Below are 22,365 nucleotides of genomic sequence, written 5' to 3'. Positions count from 1 at the left end.
CTCATTCATTCAAGTCTGCAGTTCAAGGCTTCTGAAGTAGGGTCCAGACCCAAAATGTCAGCTTTCCTGCTCTTCTGATGCTGCCTGGCCTGCTGTGTTCATCCAGCTCTACACCTTGTTATTTCAATTAGGGAGCGGTGTTTTCTAAAATGAAATGAAGTCTCCATATGAGGATGGACAGGGGCAAAATGGTTCATAGGAGTGTGTTTCTGGTTAAGTCTTCAAAACAATAAGGCAGCAGCATTATTTGTGCAGCAGTGTTGAATGCTTAGAACGCAGACATTAAGAGGCTGATCTTGGGGTTGAAGATGCTGCAGTATTTCCAATGCAGGAATCAGAACTTAAAAAGAACTTGGGCAGCTGCACAGAGATAGTGGACTAGGGATTTAGCTAAGATTCAAGATCTTTGGATCCTCACTAGCCACTGGACAGGTCCCGGAGGTCTGGCAAGTAGCTAATGTTGTTCCTCTGTTCAAGAAGGGAAATAGGGATAATCCAAGAAAGTGTAGACCAGGCAGTTCCACTTCAGTGGTTGGGAAGCTATTGGAGAGAATTTTTAGGGATAAGACTTATGCACATTTGGAAAAGCATGGCCTAATTAGGAACAGTCAGCATGGCTTTGTGCGGGGCAGATCATGTCTTACTAAATTGATTGGATTTTTCGAGAAGGTGACAAAGGTGATCAATGAGGGTAGAGCCCGGAATGTTGCTTATGTGGATTTTAGCAAGACTTTCAACAAGGTTCCTCATGGCAGGCTCAGCAGAACATTAAGATACATGGGATCCACAGTGACTTGGCCGGGTGGATTCAGAATTGGTTTGCCCATAGAAGCCAGAGGGTCGTGCTGGAAGTGTCTTTTTCTGGCTGGAGGTCCGTGACTAGTGGTATTCTGCAGGGATCCATACTGGGACCTCTGCTGTTTGTGACATATGTAAATGACTTGGACGAAAATGTAGATAGGCAGGTTAGTAAGTCTGCAGACAATACAAAGATTGGTGGAGTTAAGGATAGTGTGAAACGTTGTCAAAGGATACAGCAGCATATAAATCAATTGCAGATATGGACAGAGAAGTGGCAGATAGAGTTTGATCCGAGTAAATGTGAAGTGCTGCATTTTGGGAGATCAAATGTTAAGGAAAAGTATAAAGTTAATGGCAGGGCCCTGAACAGCACTGATGCACATAGGGATCTTGGGGTTCAAGTCCATAGCTCCCTGAATGTGGCCACACAAGTAGATAGGGCGGTAAAGAAGGCATATGGCATGCTTGCCTTTATTGGTCGGGGAACTGAGTATAAGACTCAGGAATCACGTTGCAGCTTTACAAGACTTTTGTAAACCACACTTAGAGTACTGTATTCAATTCTGGTCACCACATTACAGGAAGTTTGGACAGGTACAGAAGAGGTTTACCAGGATGCTGCCTGGATTAGAGGGAATGAGCTATAAGGAGAGGCTAGAAAAACTCAGGTTATTTTCTCTGAAGTGGCAGAGGCTGAAGGGAGACTTGATGGAACTCTATAAAATTATGAGATGCATAGATTGAGGTGACGGTCAGAATCTTTGTCCCAGAGTTGAAATGTCTAATTCTAAGGACGAGAGGAGGAAAGTTCAAAGGAGATATGAGGGGCAAGTTTTTTACATAAAGAGTGGTAGGACTCTGGAATATGCTGCCGGGGTGGTGGTGGACGCAGATACGAAAAGGGTGTTTAAGGGACTTTTAGATAAGCACATGAATATGCAAGAATGGAGGGATATGGACCAAGGGCAGACAGATGGGATTAGTTTAATTTGGCGTCATCTTCAGCACAACATCGTGGGCCAAAGGGCCTTATTCCTGCGCTGTACAGTCTACGTTCTAAGACTGTTCTGGCTATCGTTCAGCATCATGCAGAGGGACAGAACAAGCATGCTAACCTAGAGAAGAGAAAATAACATGGAACTAAATTACTAATGTGTACTTACTCTGCAGTCGAGCCTGATGTTTCACAACAGAACATATGTCTTAGATGTAATAAAATTAGCTATTATGCAATATATAATAAGCCGCTTTATTGGTCATCAAGATCGAGCCTATCTTCTGTTTAAAATTTGTGACAAATGTTAAGAGTCAATCAAATTACCATGTATCATATATCACCTCTGACTTGATGCTGCCCAGGACAAAAGCAAATTACATCAGATTTCTTCAGTGACGATTAAACAAAACTCTTTTACTGTAACTCGACTTCAACAAGAACTGTAAACATTTGGGATTTCTAACTTACATAACTTAAACTTTACTCATTTTACAATACTGACGCATGCACACGGACACAAAGAAAAACAGGCAAAACACAAATGTTGAGTAGAGAAAAAAAAAATCCAGAAGAACAGCTCTGTATCACCAGTCCAAAATTACAAAGTTGGTTATTTTGCAAGGTTACAAAATTACATGGTTGGTTTCATAATCCTTTAACTTCTTTGATAATGTCTCCAAGTTATCTACACAGCAATGTCAGTCCATAACTGGCTGCTGTTTGGTTGGATCTGAGATCTTTCTGGTTGTCTTTGGGCTTAAAATTATTTCTTTTAATTTTTGGAATAACAGTTTTGCAGTCCTTTCTTCAACAGAAAGTTGGAGAAATATTACACAAAATGGGAGAAAAAGCAGCTGACTTCTGGAAATCTCCCTAATTCTCTCTCTCTCTCTCTGTTTCAATCTCCTCACAGGGTCTGTGTTAAACTGCAACCTAAACAATCAAACGTTTGTTGCTATGCTGAGCTCTCCTGAACCCATAGAAAATATTGTCAATTTGCCTGGACTCAACTTCCCCAAAAGGTAACACTGTTTCTTATGCAACAGTCATATGCATTTGTTCTCCCAAAGCTATAAACAACTTCTTGTTTCCTCCCCTTTAAAAAGCTGTAACCATTTTCAGTCTGTACTCCAAATAAAGTAAGAAGATGTGGTCTCTTACAGGGTCAGTCAGTTAGATTAATACCAATAAGGAGGACTGATAGTGAAATTACCCAAGATATCCCGGAAGGTAACCAAACGTTTACAAGTTTAGTACCACTTGCAATTCCTCAGGCTAGGATTGATAAGCAGAACGGCTATCACTTGTGAGAGAGACTCCAACCAGCATTCTCCACTATTAAAATCCTGACCACCATTATTGACCAGAAACCTAACGGAACTATTATATAAATGTCGTGGCTACAAAAACAGGTTAGAGTCTGGGTATTCTCTACTGACTCACATCACTTGTGTTTATTCATCAAGGAGATATGGGCTAGGCCAGTATTTATTGAAAAGATGGTGTTAGCTGTCTTCTTAAACCAGGGCAGTCTATTTGGTGTAGATACACCTATAGTGATGCTAGGGAGGGAAGGGTTTTGACCCAGTGACACTGAAGAGATAGCAATATATTCCAAAGTAAGATGGTGAGTGGCTTGGAGGGAAACTTGCAGGTGGTGATGTTCTGCTGTATCTGCTGAACTTGTCTGTCTAGATGAAAATGGTCATGGGTTTGGAGGTACTGTCTAAGTATGTTTGCTTAATTTCTGCAAAGCACCATGTAGACAGTACACACTGCTGCTACTGAACATTGGTGGTGAAAGGTGTGGATGTTGGTGGATGTGGTGCCAGTTAAGTGGACTGCTTTGTCCTGGATGGTGTTAAGCTTCTTGAGTGTTGTTGGGGCTGCACTCATCCAAGCACATGAGAAGTATTCAATCACACTCCTGAACATGTCTTGAAAATGGTGGACAGGCTTTGGTGAGTCAGGAGGTGAGTTACTCACTGCAGAATTCCTAGCCTCTGACATGATCTTGTAGCCACTGTGTTGAGATGGTGAGTCCAGCTGAGCTCCTAGTCAATGGTAATCCCCAGGATGCTGATAATGGGGGAAATTCAGTGATGGTAATGCCATTGAATGTCAAATGACAATGATTAGATTCTCTCTTAAAGAACAAAGAACAGTAAAGCACAGGAACAAGCCCTTTCGCATTACCTGGTATGTTTATTGCCTGGTAATTGTGCATTGTGAATGTTATTTGCCATGTGTCAGCCCAAGCCTGGATAGTGTCCAGGTCTTGTTGCAATAGACCATGGACTGCTTCAGCATCTGAGGAATACAGAACAGGACAGCACACGAACAGGCCCATCAGCCCACTATGTCTGTACCAACCATGATGCCACTCTATACTAATCCCTTCTGCCTGCACATGGTCCATATCCCTCTATTTTCTGCCTGTCCATGTATCTGTCCAAATGACTCTTAAATGTTACCAAGGTATCTCCTTCTACCACTTCCCCTGGCAATGTGTTCCAGGTATCTACCAGCCTCTGTGTAAAAATTTGCCTTGCACAGGCCTTTTCAACTTTCCCCCTCTCACCTTAAATGTATATCCCTTTGTGTTTGATATTTTCACCATGGGAAAAAGACTCCAACTATCCACCCTATCTAAGCCTCTCACAATTTTACATAATTCTATCAGCTTACCCCTCAGTCTCCGACAGCATAGCAAAAACAATCCCTATTTGTCCAACCTCTCCTTATAACTAATACACTAAAGGAGCAGCAATATATTTCCAAGTCAAAATTGTTAGTGGTTTGGAGGGGAACTTGCAGGGGTTGGTGTTTCCATGTATCTGCTACCTTCCTTCCTCTAGATGGACGTGGCCATGGGTTTGGAAAGTGCTGTTCCAAACCAGGCAACATGCTGGCAAACCTCTTTTGCAACCCCTCAAAGTTTCCACATCCTTCCCATAGTGTGGCGACCAGAACCACACATAATACTCCAAATGTGGCATAACTAAAGTGTATATAGCTGCAATATAACTTGCCAACTTTTATACTCAATGCCCTGACCAAAGAAGGCAATCACGTCTTCTTTACCATCATATCAACTTGTACTGCAACTTTCAGGGGGATAGAGACCCCAAGATCCCTCCATATATCAACATTCCTGCTATACTTTCCTCTTGCATTTGAACTCCAAAAATGCATCGTTTCGCATTTGTCAGGATTAAACTCCATCTGCCATTTCTTTGCCCAACTTTCCAACTGGACAATATCCTGTTGAATCCTTCGACAATCTTCCTCACTATCCACAACTCCACCAGCTTGACTGTCATCTGCAAACTTACTAATCAGACCACCTCCATTTTCATCCAAGTCATTGTAATATATTATAAACTACAGACATCCAGCATTGATCCTTACGGTACCACAGGTCACAGATCTCCAGTCGGAACGACATGACCAAGCCAGTTTTGTATCAAACTTGCCAAATGACTGTGGATCCTATGTAATTTCATCTTCTAGACCAGCCTACCTTGACGGAACTTGTCAAAGGCTTTAGTAAAGTCCATGTAGACAATATCCACTACCTCACCCTCATAAGTCATCTTTGCCATTTCCTCAAAAATCTCAATAAAATTGAGACAAGATCGCCCCTGCACAAAGCCATTCTGACTATCCCTAACAAGTCCATTCTTTTCCAAATGCAAATAAATTATATACCTAAGGATCTTCTCCAGTAATTTCCCTCCTACTGACGGAAGGCTCACCAGCCTGTAATTTCCTGGATTATTCCCGTTGCCCCTCTTAAACAAAGGAACAACACTGACTATTCTCCAATCTTCTGAGACATCACGTGTGGTAAAGAATACACAAAGATGTCTGTCAAGGCCCCAGCAATCTCCTCCTTTGCCTCCCTCAGTAAAGCCAGGCCTCTTGGAATTCTCGTGCTAGTGTTTGTTTTGCTTGTACTGTAAATTTGTCCCAGTTAAACTGATGTCCTTCTATGTTGGAGCGTATTGAAATGAAGGAAAGTTGGTCGTGCTGTTTTGCTGCGAGTTAGTGTTCATGTATCCTGGTGGTGAGTTTCTGCCATCTGTCCTAGTAGTGTTTCTCGCAGTTGTTGCGTGGCATTTTGTATATCACGCTTGTCCTGCTCATGTGGGTATGGGGTCTTTCATCTTTGAGAGTAATTGGCGAAGTGTGGCTATTGGTTTGTGTGCTATCCTTATTCCAAGAGGTCGGAGGAGTCTTGGTAGTCAGTTCTGATGTGTTTCTAATATAAAGGTCTGGTGGCCAGGGTGTTGGGGCATACAGTGTCTTCTTGGTGCCATTTATTTGCCAGGAATTGGTAGACGTATCTGTTGGGATACCCATTGCTTGTAAACACATTTTATAGGTGTTCCTTTTCGTTTTTGTGCAGCTCCGGGGTGTTGCAGTTTGTCATCGCTCGTTTAAGCAGAGTCTTGACACAGCTCTGTTTGTAGGTGCTGGGATGGTTACTAGGGTGGCCTGGCTTTCAACCACCGGTGTGATAAACATACATGTTGAAATTGACCCCATCTATAAAACACTATAGTACAAAACCAGAAACAAGACTACCCACGATGTTAGACCGAACCATATAAATTCAGACCGGGACAGAACAAAAGCGCTTCAACAGAGACTAGACAGCACTGATGATGTCACCTAGAAGGGAGGCGAAATGTATGCATGAAAACCAGTCAGCTCGGCAAACCAAACAACAACTCAAACCACAACCCGAGCTACAAATCTTCATTAAAACATTAAACATCATCCATGTCCTCCCGTTTGGTGAATACCGATACAAAGTACTCATTAAGGACCTCACCCATATCCCTCTAGTTTGATACATAAATTCTCTCCTCTGTCCTGGAGTGAACCTCCTCTTTCCCTAATTACGCTTTTGCTCCTAGATGTAAAATATATGTGTAAAACGCCTTGGGATTTTCCTTAATCCAACTTGCCAAGGACATTTCATGCCCCTTTTAGCCATTCTACAACCACAACCATCTTCCTATGTGCCAGGTATGATTCCAATGAGTGGAGAGCTTCCCTGATTCCCATTGACTCCATTTTTATTACTGACACAAGCAGTCATTCTCACCTCACCTCTTTAGCTCAGCCATATAGACCAGCAGGTTATGGGTACAGTCTCTTCACAGCAACACCTTATTGGAGAATGGTGTGGAGCCACAGTTAGTCTTACTGCACTATGATAGCACTATAACAGGGAAGAAGCATTCCCAATCCTGATCACTTGCCAGTGTTTCCCAGGGAAGAGAAAAAAAATGCAGTGAGCACAGGAACTACTACAGGACTGATCTTGGCTGTCCCTCTTCCCTCAGCAATCACTGACAATATCTGGCCTCATACATAAAGGTCCGACTGCAAATCAACTTGTGTCTGTGGAATCCTAACCCAGCATACACTGAAGATGATGAGAACAGGGTGAGGGGCAAGGACTTAACTAAAAATAAACTTCTTTTTTTGAAACTCAAAGTTTTTGGAAAAAATAAGTGAAGCAATGCATGACTAAATATTCCAGGTAACAGACTACTACTACTTTTCAATTCTGTTTAAGGCAATATGCCGACACAAAACAAAGTCAATGATAAAGCAAGGCAGATATCTGGATCCATACACTGTGATAGCACTGTTGCAAAATATTATACACGGGGTATAAAATCTGCCCTTTCAAAAATGCAATTTATTTTCACAGTGGCACTTACCCAGCAACCAGTATTTTTGGAATTTCACCAGCAAAAGCTTCTGCCATCTCCCTGCTTCCAACATTTGCGATGCAGTGTAGGGCCAGGCCCATGAAGATAGGGTTACGGCTGGCCAGGTCATTCCTGAGGGCATTGTTTATTAAATGCATCAACTCACTGTTTGAATTCACTAAGACCGAGATAAAAAGGTAACCCTGCAATTATTTAAGAGACAGTTAGAGAAAAGGTACATTAAGTTCAGAACCTGTTTATTAGCACCTGACACTGTCAGCTTGATCATTATATTCTGGCATCTCTCAAACTCACTGACTCTGAGCTAGGGGTCTTTAAATCCATCCTGCAGTCTTCACAAAGGCATTAAGCAGGAACATTGGATGGATGATCATTACTCACCAAAGAATGAGGAGCCTGTCACTCAGACTCACCTACAGATTAATGATAATTAATTTAATCTGATATTAAAAGACTAATTTGTTGTATTCACTGGTCGATCTCATGCTGCTTGCTCACTGGGAGTAACCAGATGCCCTGTTTGGTTACATGTAATTCAGAGTTTTGCCATTATTTGTAAAATTGCAATTTGAATTATTCTAAGCATTGTATGAGTGTTAAAGACTGCTTAAGGTTAAGTTCAGACAAAATGTTCACAATCTCCATGGCTTTTATTAAAAGCTCATTTATCTGTCATTTTACTTCTTTTGTTCCAGGCCTAGAATATAAAGCCAAAAGGGAGCAATGGGGAGTTGGAGAGCCATACTGAGATGGTGAATCTGGGTCTTCACAACAACAGGGACAGTTCAGAAAGCTGGGAAGGGATTCCCTTCTATGTGAATCCAGGTTTATGGTTCTTGGAAGACTGGCATAGGAGAAAGCTTTAGGGATCCAGTATCGTTGTAGAAAATCCTGGGGCATAACATGAAAGGAGGCATGATCACAGATTTCAAGAGAACTACAAGAACTCCGTGCATGATTGTAATGGGTGGTATCGAAAAGAGATGATTAGGTTGAGGCATGGGGTGAAATGCAGAAGGGTGAAGGTTGATGATTGTGGAATACAGATTTGTGAATTACTGAGTGAGAAAGAATGACAAGATGGAGAGTGATAGAGTTCTTGAATTAAGGACAGGCTAAGGGAGCAGCAGGTGACAGCAAAAGAGACTGTCGGGGAGTGGGAGCACAGATTTGGACAGAACATCTCAGGAGCACAAGCCATTATTGTGTCTAGCACAAACAGGCATCAACAATCATCCCACATGTTTCCACTAACACAGACTAAAACCTCTCGGACATTTACGTTATCACAATTGGGAAAAACGGCAAAAAAAAAATCACAGAACGCTGGAGCATAGGATACCGTTCGGCTGGCTGGGTCAATGCCAGCTTGTTTCAATACTCTCTCAATTAGTCTCACCCACCTTTTCCCTGTAGCTTTACAAATGTTTTCTCTTCAGCTAATAATCCAATGCCCTTTGAAAACTATGACTGAATCCACTCTCGGGTCATGCAATCTAGATCTTAAACATTCGCTGCAGAAGAAGATTTTCCTTCTATCACCTCTTGTTATTTAGCATATCATTTGAAAATTTCTGCCTGCAGGACCTCAATCCCCTCTCTGTCTACAAAGCAGTCAGGAGGATGGTCCATGACAGCTGCAGAATCGGTCTGACATCTGTTTGTAAAAGCTTTTTATGCACGAGGGTTATGCTAAATGGGCAACGCTTGTTTATAGGATTGTTAGTCTTCATTCAACAACCTAACAGGGGAACCAGATTTGTAATTCAGAGGATGAGGTACTCAGCCTTCCAACAGACACCATAGGAAGTGAGGTTGTTAATAAAGAAATGCGGTCGATGAAGCGTAATTGTGGACACAGGGATGGTTTGAAGTGTGTATACTTCAATGCTAGAAGTATCAGAAATAAGGCAGATGAACTTACAGCATGGGTCAGTACTTGGAACTACGATATTTAAGAATAAGAATAGAGTCCCTACAGTGTGGAAGCAGGCCCTTTGGCCCAACAAGGCCACACTGACCCTCAGAGCATCCCACCCAGACCCATCCTCCTATAACCCACCTAATCCACCATCCCGGCCTCATTAGGGGCATATAAGCGGCTATTAGATAGACATATGAATGATAGTATAAGGTAGGGGTGGAGGTTAGATAGTCCTTAGGTTTAGGGTAAAAGTTCGGCACAACATCGTGGGCCGAAGGGCCTGTACTGTGCTGTACAGTTCTATGTTCTATGTTCTAACCCAGCACATTAAATGCACCAAGAAGCTCACGTGATTGTATGTCACTATCACCATCACCTTACCGCCTTGACCTTTCTGCATGTGGTTTTGGACTTGCAAGAGCCTAATGCAAGTCCACATTGTCACAAAGTGAACAGGCAGAAAAAGAACATACATTCCCCTGTGGATTCACAGGATATCAGAAATCTATGCAACAGGAATAATCATAACCAAGCATGCCCACACAAAATGCCACCTTGTACTTGTCAAGGTACAGATTCCCTGCCAAACACTACCATTCAGTGCCATGCTTTTGAAAGACAGAGTTTCTGTTGTGCTTACTATTATTATGATGATAATCTGTTCGACCATAAAAAGGCAGTGACTGCTGTCCCACTTACAATTTGCTTCTCTGTATATTTATTTGAACTGAGCAGGTTAACTGCCTCCATGTGACCAAAATCAATGTCATGACCAAGGAGGAAGATGAACAGAAGTTTGCAGATATATTTTTTCTTGTTGTAGCCATCCAATGTTTTGTCACCTACAAATCAAAGCAAAGAACACTTCTTAAACAGGTCATTTTGAAATGTATTCACTTCCCACACAAAACAATGCCTGAAACACATGAGGAAAATGTAAATGTGGTACCCTGACTGACCTGACTATAAAAATGCACATAAAAATGGAGAAGAAATGTAAATTATACAAGTCCTATACAGCAGTCACTGCACAACTTCCAGCAAGAGCCCCTTACACCAGATGGCCACCGCAACAACACAGTGACGTTTACCTACGACCATGTTCCAAACCTCTACAGAGCAGAAACGGCCAGACTGGCAGCACATCGGGCAGGTTCCCAGTGAAGAAATGCAAATTCCATAGGTAGTTGCAGCAAAGTGAAAACCTGCAGCCGAGAGTTCCCAAAGCCTCTTAAACCTTCATCACCTGTATTCCCTCACGCACAGTGTCTCATACACTTTACTCTCCCTCATCCTCACACCAACAGCGTCTCATACAATTTGCCTTCCCTGATCCCTTCACTAACAGTGTCTCATACACCTCGTCCTCACTGATCCCCTCACTATCTCTGTCTCATACATCTCACCCTCCCTGATCCCCTCACTAACAGTATCTCATGCCCCTCACCCTCCCTACCTCTGTCTCACAGATCTCACCCTCACTCATCCCGTTTCATAACCTCACCTTCCCCGATCCCCTATTTCTGTTTCATAGACCTCACCATTCCTGATCAGCTCACTAACACTGCTTTTCATACACATTGTTGCCACTGTGCTTCCTTGGTGATGGCAGTAAATATTCAATGAGTTCCGTGGAGTTCAAATCAAGGGGGTGCTTTGTCCTGGATGGTGTCAAGCTACTTGAGTGTTGTTGGAGATGCACCCATCCAAGCAATTGGGGAGTATTCTATCACACATGTTGATTTGTGAAAGGCAGTCATCATCACATAGAAGAGGGGCCAAGGTGAGAACACTGAGGAAAGTAGTCAGAGATAGAGCTAAATTCATTGAAGCTGATTGGAATTGGTTCTTGCTCTAACCCAGAGAAAGGAGCTAGCTGTTTAGGGAGTCTCTGTTAATCATTTAAGGTCTTATCTATTCTTAAATTTTAACACCAGTATCCGTTTGGTTGTAAAATTAATAAAATATATCAAAACATAAATTTTAAGTTAAGTATAATTACATAGTTAAAACTCATTAAGACAGGCAAGACTAGTGATGTGTCAAGACTGTAGCACGCAGGAGCTCCTGGATTCCATCATAATCCACATCTGCAGTAATGTGTTGGAAGTTTGAGCAACTGCAGCTCAGATTTAATAAGGTGACGTCTCAACAACAAATACGGTGACGTGTCTGGGATGGGGAATGTTATCTGGATATTTTGTATTAGGAAAAAGCCACACCACATAGTATAGGATCTTCTGGTTTGTTCAGTGGTCAGGAGCAGGTTGATGTGACTGTGGATGAGTCCAGTAAGTAAACACACAGGGAACAATTGAAGGAGTGTCAGTCTCTGGAATTGTCCAATAGGTTTGTGGTTTTCTCAGCCTGTTTGGATGAGAATAGGAGCTGCAGCATGGATGAGCTAACTGGTCATGGCACTGCGATACAGGAAGCCATTCAAGTAGGGGAAGCAACAAGGAATGTAGTAGTAAATTATAATGAAGTGAAGGTGAAGGGTAGGGAGGGAGAAATGGGTGACACCATGCTGCAGACAGCAAGAGTCCATGTGGCTGTGTTGCCTGCCCAGTGTCAGGATTTGGAAAACCTGCTCAGGGACAGAAAGGAACTCGTAGTGGGAAGGGGAGGATGCAGTCATTGTGATCCACAGAGATACTAATGAAAGAACTAAAACAGAAGATCTGCACAAAGTATGAAGAGCTAGGCGCTCAACTGAATAGCAGAACCTCAACTGTTATAATCTCTAGATTATTACCTGAGTCACATGCAAATTGGTGTAGAGAGTGTCTGATTGAGACATTGTCAAAGGTGTTTTACCTTTAGTTTAAAAAGAGTAGAGGTAACTTTACTCTGTATCTAACCTTGTGCTGTCCCTCTGCTGAGAGGGTTTGATGAGGATAGTGTAGAGTGAGCTTTGATTTCAGTTTAAAAGAGTAGAAGCAGCTTTACTCTTCTCTCACTCTGTGCTGTACCTCGTGTTATCTCTCTGCAGGGTGTATTTGATTGGGATAGCGTAGAGAGAGCTTTACTTTTCATTTACAAGAGTAGAGGGAGCATCACTCAGTTTTTAACCCTGTGCTGGACCTATCTAGGAGTGTCTGATAAGGACAGTGCTGAGAGTGCTTTACTTTTTATTTAAAAGAGTAGAGGTAGCTTTACTCTATCTAACATTGTGCTGTACCTCTTCTGAGAGTGCTACCTGGGAACATTTGATGAGAGCATTGTCAGGGGATCTTTATATCTAACCCCATGCTGTACTTGTCCCAGGGGTGTTTGATGGGGGCATGCAGAGGAAGCTTTACTTTCACTTTAAAAGAGTACAGTAAGGTTTACTGTGTCTAACCCATGTGGGTCGTTCTTCTGGCATCACATGGTCCAGCACTAGATGGGAATGAGATTATGAAATGAGTAGCAATTGTTTCTCAATTAAAGCTTATCAAGTCAATAGAGAGAACATGCAGGGGCAAACACACTGGAGGGGATTAGGACCACTTTTGGCCCAAAGCAAATTCCTGGAAAATCAATAACTTTCCTGGAGACTTTTCTTTCGCTTGTGCTAGTTCCAATTTGAACTTTTGCTTTTAAAGTACCTGGTGCATTACAATAGTCTCTATGCTGCTATCATCCTCTGCTCTGGAAGCTTACCTTTAAACTTGGACCGGATGTTTGCCAATTCTTTGTTAATTCGTTTTATTTCTGCTTCTTTGCTTTTGCCTGTGAGGAAGAATACAAGGCTAAGTATTTGTTCAAGAGGAATGTACACGATGAAACTTCAATACAAACATTACTTTCCTGAGTTCCATGTGTACATGTGAGAGATCTGTAGAGTTAAGGTTGAACACAATGCTTGGGGTTGGGGAAGAAATTTCATCTTAAACCTTTGATTCTGTTGTCCATCTGCTGCTCCTGCTGCTCATACACTGTTACTAATCAAAGATTGAATAACTAGCGATTGTGCACACCGCCGTATGTTCTTTCTGGAAGAAGTTTCTATCTTTCTATTCTACCTATCAAGGTCTTGTGTCGATGGCAAAGCACTAAGTGGAGCAACGAATTAGCTGCCAACTCTGCTTCTGCAGTAAAGAGCAAGTGCCTGGCCATCCTTCAGTAGCTCTCCATGCTGCTGGCAATGTTCAGGCCAGTCATTCGGGCTGGACACTTCATTTGCATCATCCACGTGGCTAGATGATCCAGAGGGGCTGACAGCAAACTGGACACCACACCCAGATTCCTGCTTAGTCTCTCCTGCCTCATTTATGTGTTGTATACAGCCTTCTGCCGAGTCCACCAGGAGGGTGTGAGCCTGAGAGGGGTGACGATTCAGAGTAGCGGAGCTTGCAGGTCAAAGCCTCCCTGTACATGTATGATGTCACCATTTTCTGCTTGGATCCATTGTCAGTGCATAGACTCATGAGCATCTGCAACCAGTTCAAATTGGCCTTGGAAGCCAAGGTAAATTGAGGCAAGAACAAGACCAAGACCATGTTCTTTAGGAACTGGACTGAACAATTCTTTACACCCTTCACCATCAGGTCAGATTATCTGAAGGTACTGTGAATACGGTTCGGAGGGGCCTGAATATGCATAAAAACCTGGGAGAGTATTACCAAGGTGAGGCAGAATCTGGGCAGATGGGAGCACTGCTCTGTCTCCATTGCAGGTAAAAACCTGGTCATCAGGTGTGAGGTGTGCTTAGTGTTGTACATGGTGCAGGTCTGGCTTATTCACTGAAACTGCACACTGCGCTTACTCGAGCTATCGTCCACATCACCTGGAGGTCAAAGATGGACCATGTCCACAAGGGGCTTCACAGTTCTTCTCAATGTTTTCTGGGGTCAACAGTTTCACGTTCAGCTTCCATGTTCCCTTGCTGGCCGGATGGTCATTCTGTAGGCGACAGTTGCCAGCAGGAGGCAGTGGTCATTAAGGAACACTGGCTTGACCAAGAACATGAGGACACAAACAGGAAATTGATCCTTGAGCCTGTCAGGCCACAATCAGGTGTCTCTATGCTGCACTCCATGTGCGGGGGTACTAAAGATGACATGCAGCTCGGCAACCTTAACTGCTCCCATCAGGAATCTGAATGCGGCGTCCAGTTGGTTGTCAGGCCCTCCGGATCGTCCATCTTCATTAATGATGCAGTTGAAGTCTCTGACCAGAATGACCGGCCTAGATATCATCAGCAGCAGTGGGAGCTGCTGCAGGACAGCCAGCCGCTGACTCTTTACCACCTGGGTGTACATGTTAATTAGTCTCAAGGGAGCCTTACTGTTGGGAGCGGGAAGGCACCCACCCACCACCTCCTTAACTTTGGAGATGGTGAAGGTGCCTCCTCGCATCTGAATACCCAGGCCTGAGGAATGGCAATCATTCCCCATTCCCGCCCAAATCAAAGGACCGTGGGCCCATAAGTTCGACCATTTCCTGTAGCTGCTGAGGTGCATTATCCCCACTCCTGCAGAAACAGGAGGTCTGCTTTGACGTTGGCCAGGTAACCCAACATGGAAAACACAGCATGTAGTGGATTTAACACTACGCACATTAATACTGGCAACTTTAAACCCATTATGAGAGTTTATAGAATTACCCGTAGATCCAATGTCCGTTCACCTGCAGTCTTGACACTGGGGGACTCCCCGCATCCCTGCAGTGTGGGCAAACTGCTGGAAACTCTCAGCAGTCAGGTAGCCGTCCTGTTCCTCCCTGGGGGTTTGCCCTGATCCGGTGTTGTTGCATGAGAAAGAAGCTAGGAAGGTCCAATTCTGAGTCCAACAAACAGACTGGGGTGCTCTGCTCCTTATTTGCAGCATTGCTGCACCAAGTTGCCCAGAGCTGTAATGTAGTGAGTACCCCTCAATTCCCAGCAGCTGGAGCTTGAGTTTCACCAGGCCCCTCACAACATCCAGCATTTCAGGGTTGGGAAGTGCTCCTCTCCCTCTCCCTCGTGATGCTGTGCCTGTTTTGTTTTTGTTGGTGGCCGTCCTTCTCCACGTCATCATCAGAGGGGCTGCTTATGTGTCCATCATGCAGCTTCCTCTCACTGTTTTGCTGTGGAACCAACAGGCCCAAAATGTTTCCCCTTTCCAGTTGTTTCTCACTGGTATCCATTCCCCCGCCTCCTTCACTTCATCCTCCTCCAGTGACTGTCTGTTCAAGTGGAGGTCCCTGCTGTACATTTCTATGAACTATGACTCCTCTCCAGCCTGTCCCTCCTTTTGGTGCCCCTCATTTTAGTTTTCTTGCTGGAGGGTGGCACCTTACATCCTTTCAGGGTCCACAGTTCTCCGGCCATCTGAGAATACGTGGCACACTGCCACCCACAAACCACCCCCTCCCCGCAACATCTTAGACAGGCCTTGTACAGGTGGCCTGCTTCCCTACACAGGTTGGAGCTCTTGGACTCCAGCAGTCCTTATCAGGTGCCCCTCCTGTTGGCAGTTCCTATGAAGGGTCACTTTGCAGTCTGCTGCCATGTGCCCTGATCTCCCGCAGGTTCAGCACACTCTACCGCATACGTCAGGTAGCCTCGACTCCCTCTGACCACATAGCTGGAAGGCAGGCAGAGGATGTTCCTGCTAGCGACCACCTTCAAGATCACCTAGACTTGCTGCTTGCTGGTCCAGATTCCAAAGGGATCCACTAGGTGGGTGCTGCCTCCTTCTAGCTGTACATACATAGAATCATAGAATCCCTACAGTGTGAAAGCAGGCTATTCAGCCCATCGAATCCACACTGAGCCCCCAAATAACATCCTACCCAGACCCACCCCTACCCTATTTCTGCATCCCCACCCTAGACACTGTGGGCCATTTAGCACAACCAATCCACCTTACCTGCACATCTTTGGACTGCGGGAGGAAACCCATGCAGTCACAGGAAGAATGTGCCAACTCCACACAGACAGTCGCCTAAGGCTGGAATCGAACCTGGTGCTGTGAGGCTGCAGTGCTAACCACTGACCCGCCGTGCCGCCCATCTCAAACCTTCCAGTCTCACAGAATCCCTACAGTGCAGGATTGGTAGGTTAGGACATCTGCTGCCGGGATGTGGGGGTTATACATATGGATTCTAATAACCTGGCTCCTCCAGGCCTTTTTTAATTTCAAAAATATACTTTATTCATAAAAAATATCCTTATACATACATAGTCACAAATGAAGTTCGGTTCTGTATAGGAGCGTATCAAGGAAACAAACAAACGTAGGAGCTGACTCTGTCCAACACACAAACCAAGGGCATCTCTTATTTGAACAAGATTATATTTACATGCATTTGAGCACCAGGAGGGTCTGATAACTGTATGGACCCCTATTTAACTTTGGCAGAAGGACCTCAGACAGTGGTCTTTCCCCACTGCACCTTGGCAGCAGCTGCCTCAAGCTTTAGTGCATCCCTCAGCATGTAGTCCTAGAGCTTGGAAAGTACCAGTCTGCAACATTCAGTCGGGGTCAATTCCTTTACCCGGTTCCTCCAGGTAATGAAGTGAATTCCATCACAATCGTGACTTAACAGTATAAGATATTGGAGCAGAAGTGTTCAGCCCATCAAATCTGCTCCATCATTCAGTGAGGGTGGTAGTGTAAGGGTGTTTGTGTGACCGCAGCCTGATGTGCAGTGGTGTACCACAATGATAAGTGCTGGGTCCCTTATTGTTTGTGATATTCTTAAATGATAGCGATGAAAATGTCAGGGGGCTGATAAAAAGTTTTTGGATGAGACAAGAATTGACCAGTGGTCGAGTGAGGTGGAAAGTTTTAGGTTAAAGGAGGATATAAATGAATTGGTCAGATGGGCAGATCAGTAGCAGGTGGAAGCTGACCTTAACAAGAGAGGGGTGATGCATTTGGGAAGAAGTAACTAGACAAGGGAGTACTCAATGAATGGCAAGACATTAGGAAGCTCAGAGGAACAGAGGAATTTTGGGTGATTGTCCACAAATCCCTGAAGGTGGCTGGCTAAGTTAACAGGGCAGTTAAGAAAGAATATGGGACATCAGTCATGGTATAGATTGCAAGAGCAAAGAGGTTATGTGGAGCTATGTAGAATTTTCATCATGCCACAGCCAGGGTACTGTGTGTAGTTCTCGTCACTGCACTATAGGATGTGATTACACTGGATGGGGGAAGAGGATGTACATGAGGATGCAGCAGTTTAGCATAGAACATAGCATATAGAACAGTACAGCACAGTACAGGCCCTTCGGCCCACAACGTTGTGCCGAACTTTTACCCGAAACCTAAGGTCTATCTAACCTACACCCCTACCTTATACTATCATCCATATGCCTATCTAATAGCCGCTTAAATGCCACTAATGAAGTCGACTCCACTACCCTCTCCGGCAATGCATTCCACACCCCTACCACTCTCTGAGTAAAGAACCTACCTCTGACGTCTCCCCTGTATCTACCTCCACTCACTTTAAAACTATGCCCTCTCGTAATAGCTACCGGCACCCGAGGAAAAAGTCTTTGGCTGTCCACTCTATCTAGACTTCTGATCATTTATACACGTCTATCAAGTCACCTCTCATCCTTCGTCATTCTAAAGAGAAAAGCCCTAGCTTTCTCAACCTTTTCTCACAAGACCTTCCCTCCATTCCACACAACATCCTGGTAAATCTCCTCTGCACCTTTTCCAATGCTTCCACATCTTTCCTGTAATGAGGCGATCAGAACTGGACACAATACTCCAGATGTGGCTGAACCAGGCTTTTGTACAGCTGGAGCATAACTTCACGGCTCTTGAACTCAGTCCCTCGATTAATGAAAGCTAACACACCATACGCCTTCTTAACAACTCTATTCACCTGGATGGCAGCTTTCAGGGAAAACTGTGCACATGAACCCCGAGATCCCTCTGCTCCTTCACACTGCCAAGAATCTTTCCGTTAACCCTGTATTCTGCTTTCAAGTTTGTCCTTCCAAAATGAATCATCTCACACGTTTCAGGGTTAAACTCCATCTGCCACTTCTCAGCCCAGCTCTGCATCCTGTCAATGTCCCTTTGTAACCTAGAACAGCCCTCCGCACTATCCACAACTCGACCCACCTTCGTATCATTCGCGAACTTACTAATCCACCCTTCCACTCCTTCATCAAAATCATTTACAAAAATCACAAATAGAAGAGGACCCAGAACAGATCCTTGTGGTACATCAGTCGTAACTGAGCACCATGTTGAATATTTTCCATCCACTACCACCCTTTGTCTTCTAAGGGTCAGCCAATTCTGAATCTAATCTGCCACATTTCCCCCTATCCCATGCCTCCTTACTTTCTGCATGAGCCTACCATGGGGAACCTCATCAAACGCCTTACTTAAATCCATGTATACCACATGCACTGCTCTACCTTCATCCACGTGTTTGGTCACCTCTTCAAAGAATTCAATAAGGTCCGTGAGGCATGATCTACCCCTCACAAATCCATGCTGACTATCATGAATCAAACAGTGCCTATCCAAGTGATCATAAGTCCTATCTCTGAGCCCTTTCCAATAATTTGCCCACCACTGAAGTCTAACTGGCCTGTAATTTCTGTGGTTATCCCTATTCCCTTTTTTGAACAAGGGAATGACGTTTGCCTCTCTCCAATCTTCCGGCACTACACCCGTGGACAGTGAGGACAAAAAGATCATCACCAAAGGCCCTGCGATCTCTTCCCTCGCTTCCCATAGAATCCTTGGATAAATCCCATCAGGCCCAGGGGACCTATCTATCTTCAAGTTCCTCAAAATTCCTAGTACATCTTCATTACTAACATCCACCTCCTCTAGCCTACCAGCCTGTTTCACAATGTCCTCCTCTACAACTAGGTCCCTCTCAGTTGTGAATACCAAAGAAAAGTATTCATTAAGGACCTCTCCTTTCTCTTTAGGCTCTGTTTACAAATTCCCTTTCCAATCCTTGATCGGCCCTACCCTTTCTCTGGTCATTCTCTTATTCCTCACATACGTGTAAAAAGCCTTGGAGTTTTGTTGATCCTATCTGCCAAGGTTTTCTCATGCCCCCTTATAGCTCTCCTAAGCCTTTTCTTCAGCTCCTTTCTGGATAACTTATATCCCTCTAGAGCCTTTTCCAATCCTTGTTTCCTAAACATTACATAAGCATCCTTCTTCCTCTTAACCAGTCGTCCGACCTCTCGAGAACCAAGGCTCCCTCACGCGACCACATCTTCCCTGCCTGCTAGGGACAAGCATATCGAGCACACGCAGTATGCATTCCTTAAACAATCTCCACATTTCAATAGTGCTCTTCCCTGACAGCATCTGTTCCCATTTTATGTTACCCAGTTCTTGCCTAACGGAATTGTAATTACCCTTCCCCCAATTATAAACCTTACCCTGCTGTATGCACCTATCCTTTTCCGTGACTATTGTAAAAGTAACAGTTATGATCGCTACCACCAAAATGCTCTCCCACAACAGGTCTAACACTTGGCCCGGTTCATTGCCAAGCACCAAATCCAAAGTGGCCTCTCCTCGTGTTGGTCTGTCTACATGGTCTGCCAGGAATCCTTCCTGAACGCACTGGACAAAATCTGCTCCATCTAAACTATTACAACTAAAATGTTTCCAATCAATATTTGGAAAGTTGAAGTCACCCATGACTACAACCCTGTGACTTCTGCACCTTTTCCGTATCTGCCTCCCAATTCGCTCCTCCACTTCTCTGCAACTATTAGGGGGTCTGTAAAAAACCCCCAACAGAGTGACTGCTCCTTTCTTGTTCTGGACCTCAACCCAAACTGACTCTGTAGACATATCATTCTCGATCATTTAGCTATGAAAAGACACTGAACAGACTCAAGTTGTTTACTTGAGAGCAGAGAAGGCTGAGATGGAGGTGTATAAGATTATGAAAGGCGTGGATAGGGTGAAGAGGACGCAGCTCTTCCTCTTAGCTGAAGGACCTGCTACAAGGGGGCATAATTTTAAGGTGAAAGGCAAAATGGGATAGACCGGATTTGAGGAAATGTTTTTCACCCAGAGGGTGGTGAGGATCTGGAATGCACTGCCTGGGAGAGTAGCTGAGGCAAGAAACCTCACAAACCCTTATAAAGTACTTGTTTGAACACTTAAAATGTTGTAACATTCAAGGCCGAAGGCAAATGTTGGAATGTGGAACTAGTGAAGATTTACAATAGTTTTTTTATCAGTGCAGACTCAATGGGCTGATGGGCCCCTTCTGTACTATATGATTCTATGTTCATGGCTGATCTGACAATGTCCAGTTCCACTTGATACCCATTACTGATTAAAAGTCTGTCTGTCTAAGCCTTAATGATCCAGCATTGACAGCACTCTACAATAAAGGATTCCAAAGATTCATAATCATCTAAGAGAAAAAAAAATTCTCATCCCTGTCCTAAATGTGCAACCACTTATTCTGAAATTATGCCTGCTGCTAGCAGACTCTCCCATAGGAGGAAGCAACCTTTCCACATCTACCCCATCAAATCCCCTAATCAGGGCCAAGCTACTCAATCTCTCCTGTAAAATAGTCCCTCCAAACCTGGCATCAACTGAGTGATCAGACTAGTCAGCCATCGATGGGGTAAAGACAATTTTCTTTTACGCCGGAAAGGGGAAGAGCTGACCCTGGAGCTGGGGTGGGGGGAATGATAGGGAGAACGGGACCCTCCCGGTTGAACTGCCGATTCTAGGCCCCGGTCACTCACAGTTTCTGATGTCCGAGATGAAAACAGCGAGACCCCGCATCCCGTCTCCTTTCGACACGACCGGCATCTTCCCAGGATAACGGTCCCACCGCTGGCGCCGCCACAAACTCCCAGGGAGCGCGTGCCGGCCGCGTGGAAAGCCCGCGAACCACAACAGGCCCCTCCCCCATCGCCCACTCCACTCCCTTCCCCCTCACCTCTTCTCCCTTCCCCCTCACCTCTTCTCCCTTCCCCCTCACATCCCCACTCCGTCTCCTCAGCTCCACCCTAAAACACCCATTTCTCCCCACCCACCTACTCTATCCTAACTCTGACCTATCCTTTTCCTTTAATCCGACCAAAGTAGACAACTTCACACATCCTTTTGTCCCAAAGCTGCCAAATCCTTGTCCACTCACTTATCCAACTCCCTTTGAAGACTCTTGCTATGCTTCTCACAGCTCGCTTTCCTGCTTCTACTTATGTCATCAGCAAATTTACATTGCAGTGCCCTCAATCTCTTCATCCCAGTCATTATAAGTAATTGAAGTTCAGACCTGATTCCTGTGGCACTCCACCTCCAGCCACTCAAGTTACATTTTTCAACCTGAAAATGACCAATTTATCCTGAATGTTACTTGTACATTCTCTCATTTTTTTTTTCAGTCCATGCTCAAATATGACCCTAGCACCATAATCGTTCTTGTGGTATTCCCAAGGCCACAGACCAGGCATGCTGTCAGAGTGGTCCATGAATTTGTAGAAGCTTATTTGTAAGTCCCTCCGGTGCTGACTGCAGAGTTCTTAGGGATTCTGCACAAAATAGCTTTCGCACTCTGCCTTTAACCAAAGCACTCTGTTAATTTCAAACAAACCATTCTTCTACTAGTCAATAACTTTAATTACACTGAGGCCCCTTTCTCTCCCCAGAAGATTTAATTCAAAAGGACCTATTGTATTGTCCACGGTTTAACTGTATTCTAAATATTTCCCTTTGTGTTTGATGCTGCGATAATGCAGTTCAATTGTCTTTGAACCAGGCCAATGTAACAGTCTGCTCAGATTTCCACCTCAAAAAGGCTTTTAAAACTTAGTTTAGAAGTTATTTCTAAATTTATGGATTTTAAAACAGAAATGTTCTTTTAACAACTTGTTTTTCCTTAAAAATCTGCAATATCACAACTGCACTGGCATGACTTTGTCCATCAATGTGGTTCAGATGGGTGAA

The 22,365-nt window shown here is 44.2% G+C and overlaps 1 protein-coding gene across 3 annotated transcripts in view; it reads right to left on the bottom strand.

The window, feature by feature from the left end:
- The window catches only part of LOC109921453 (AP-2 complex subunit alpha-2-like), an 89,216-nt gene extending 67,969 nt beyond the window's left edge, over positions 1 to 21,247 (bottom strand). For all 3 annotated transcript variants that reach the window (XM_048607091.1, XM_048607092.1, XM_048607093.1), the window contains exons 1-4: positions 21,159 to 21,247; positions 13,121 to 13,189; positions 10,175 to 10,317; positions 7,540 to 7,733 (exon numbers count right to left, since the gene is read on the bottom strand). In XM_048607091.1, coding sequence (XP_048463048.1) covers positions 7,540 to 7,733; positions 10,175 to 10,317; positions 13,121 to 13,189; positions 21,159 to 21,225 — 473 coding nt within the window. In that variant the 5' untranslated portion in view covers positions 21,226 to 21,247. The remainder of the gene's footprint in view (positions 1 to 7,539; positions 7,734 to 10,174; positions 10,318 to 13,120; positions 13,190 to 21,158) is intronic.
- Positions 21,248 to 22,365: the final 1,118 nt, after the last annotated feature.

The sequence above is a fragment of the Rhincodon typus genome, chromosome 17 (assembly GCF_021869965.1).
Source record: "Rhincodon typus isolate 14 chromosome 17, sRhiTyp1.1, whole genome shotgun sequence".
NCBI classification, from domain to species: domain Eukaryota; kingdom Metazoa; phylum Chordata; class Chondrichthyes; order Orectolobiformes; family Rhincodontidae; genus Rhincodon; species Rhincodon typus.
This window is presented reverse-complemented; position numbering and strand designations above follow the sequence as displayed.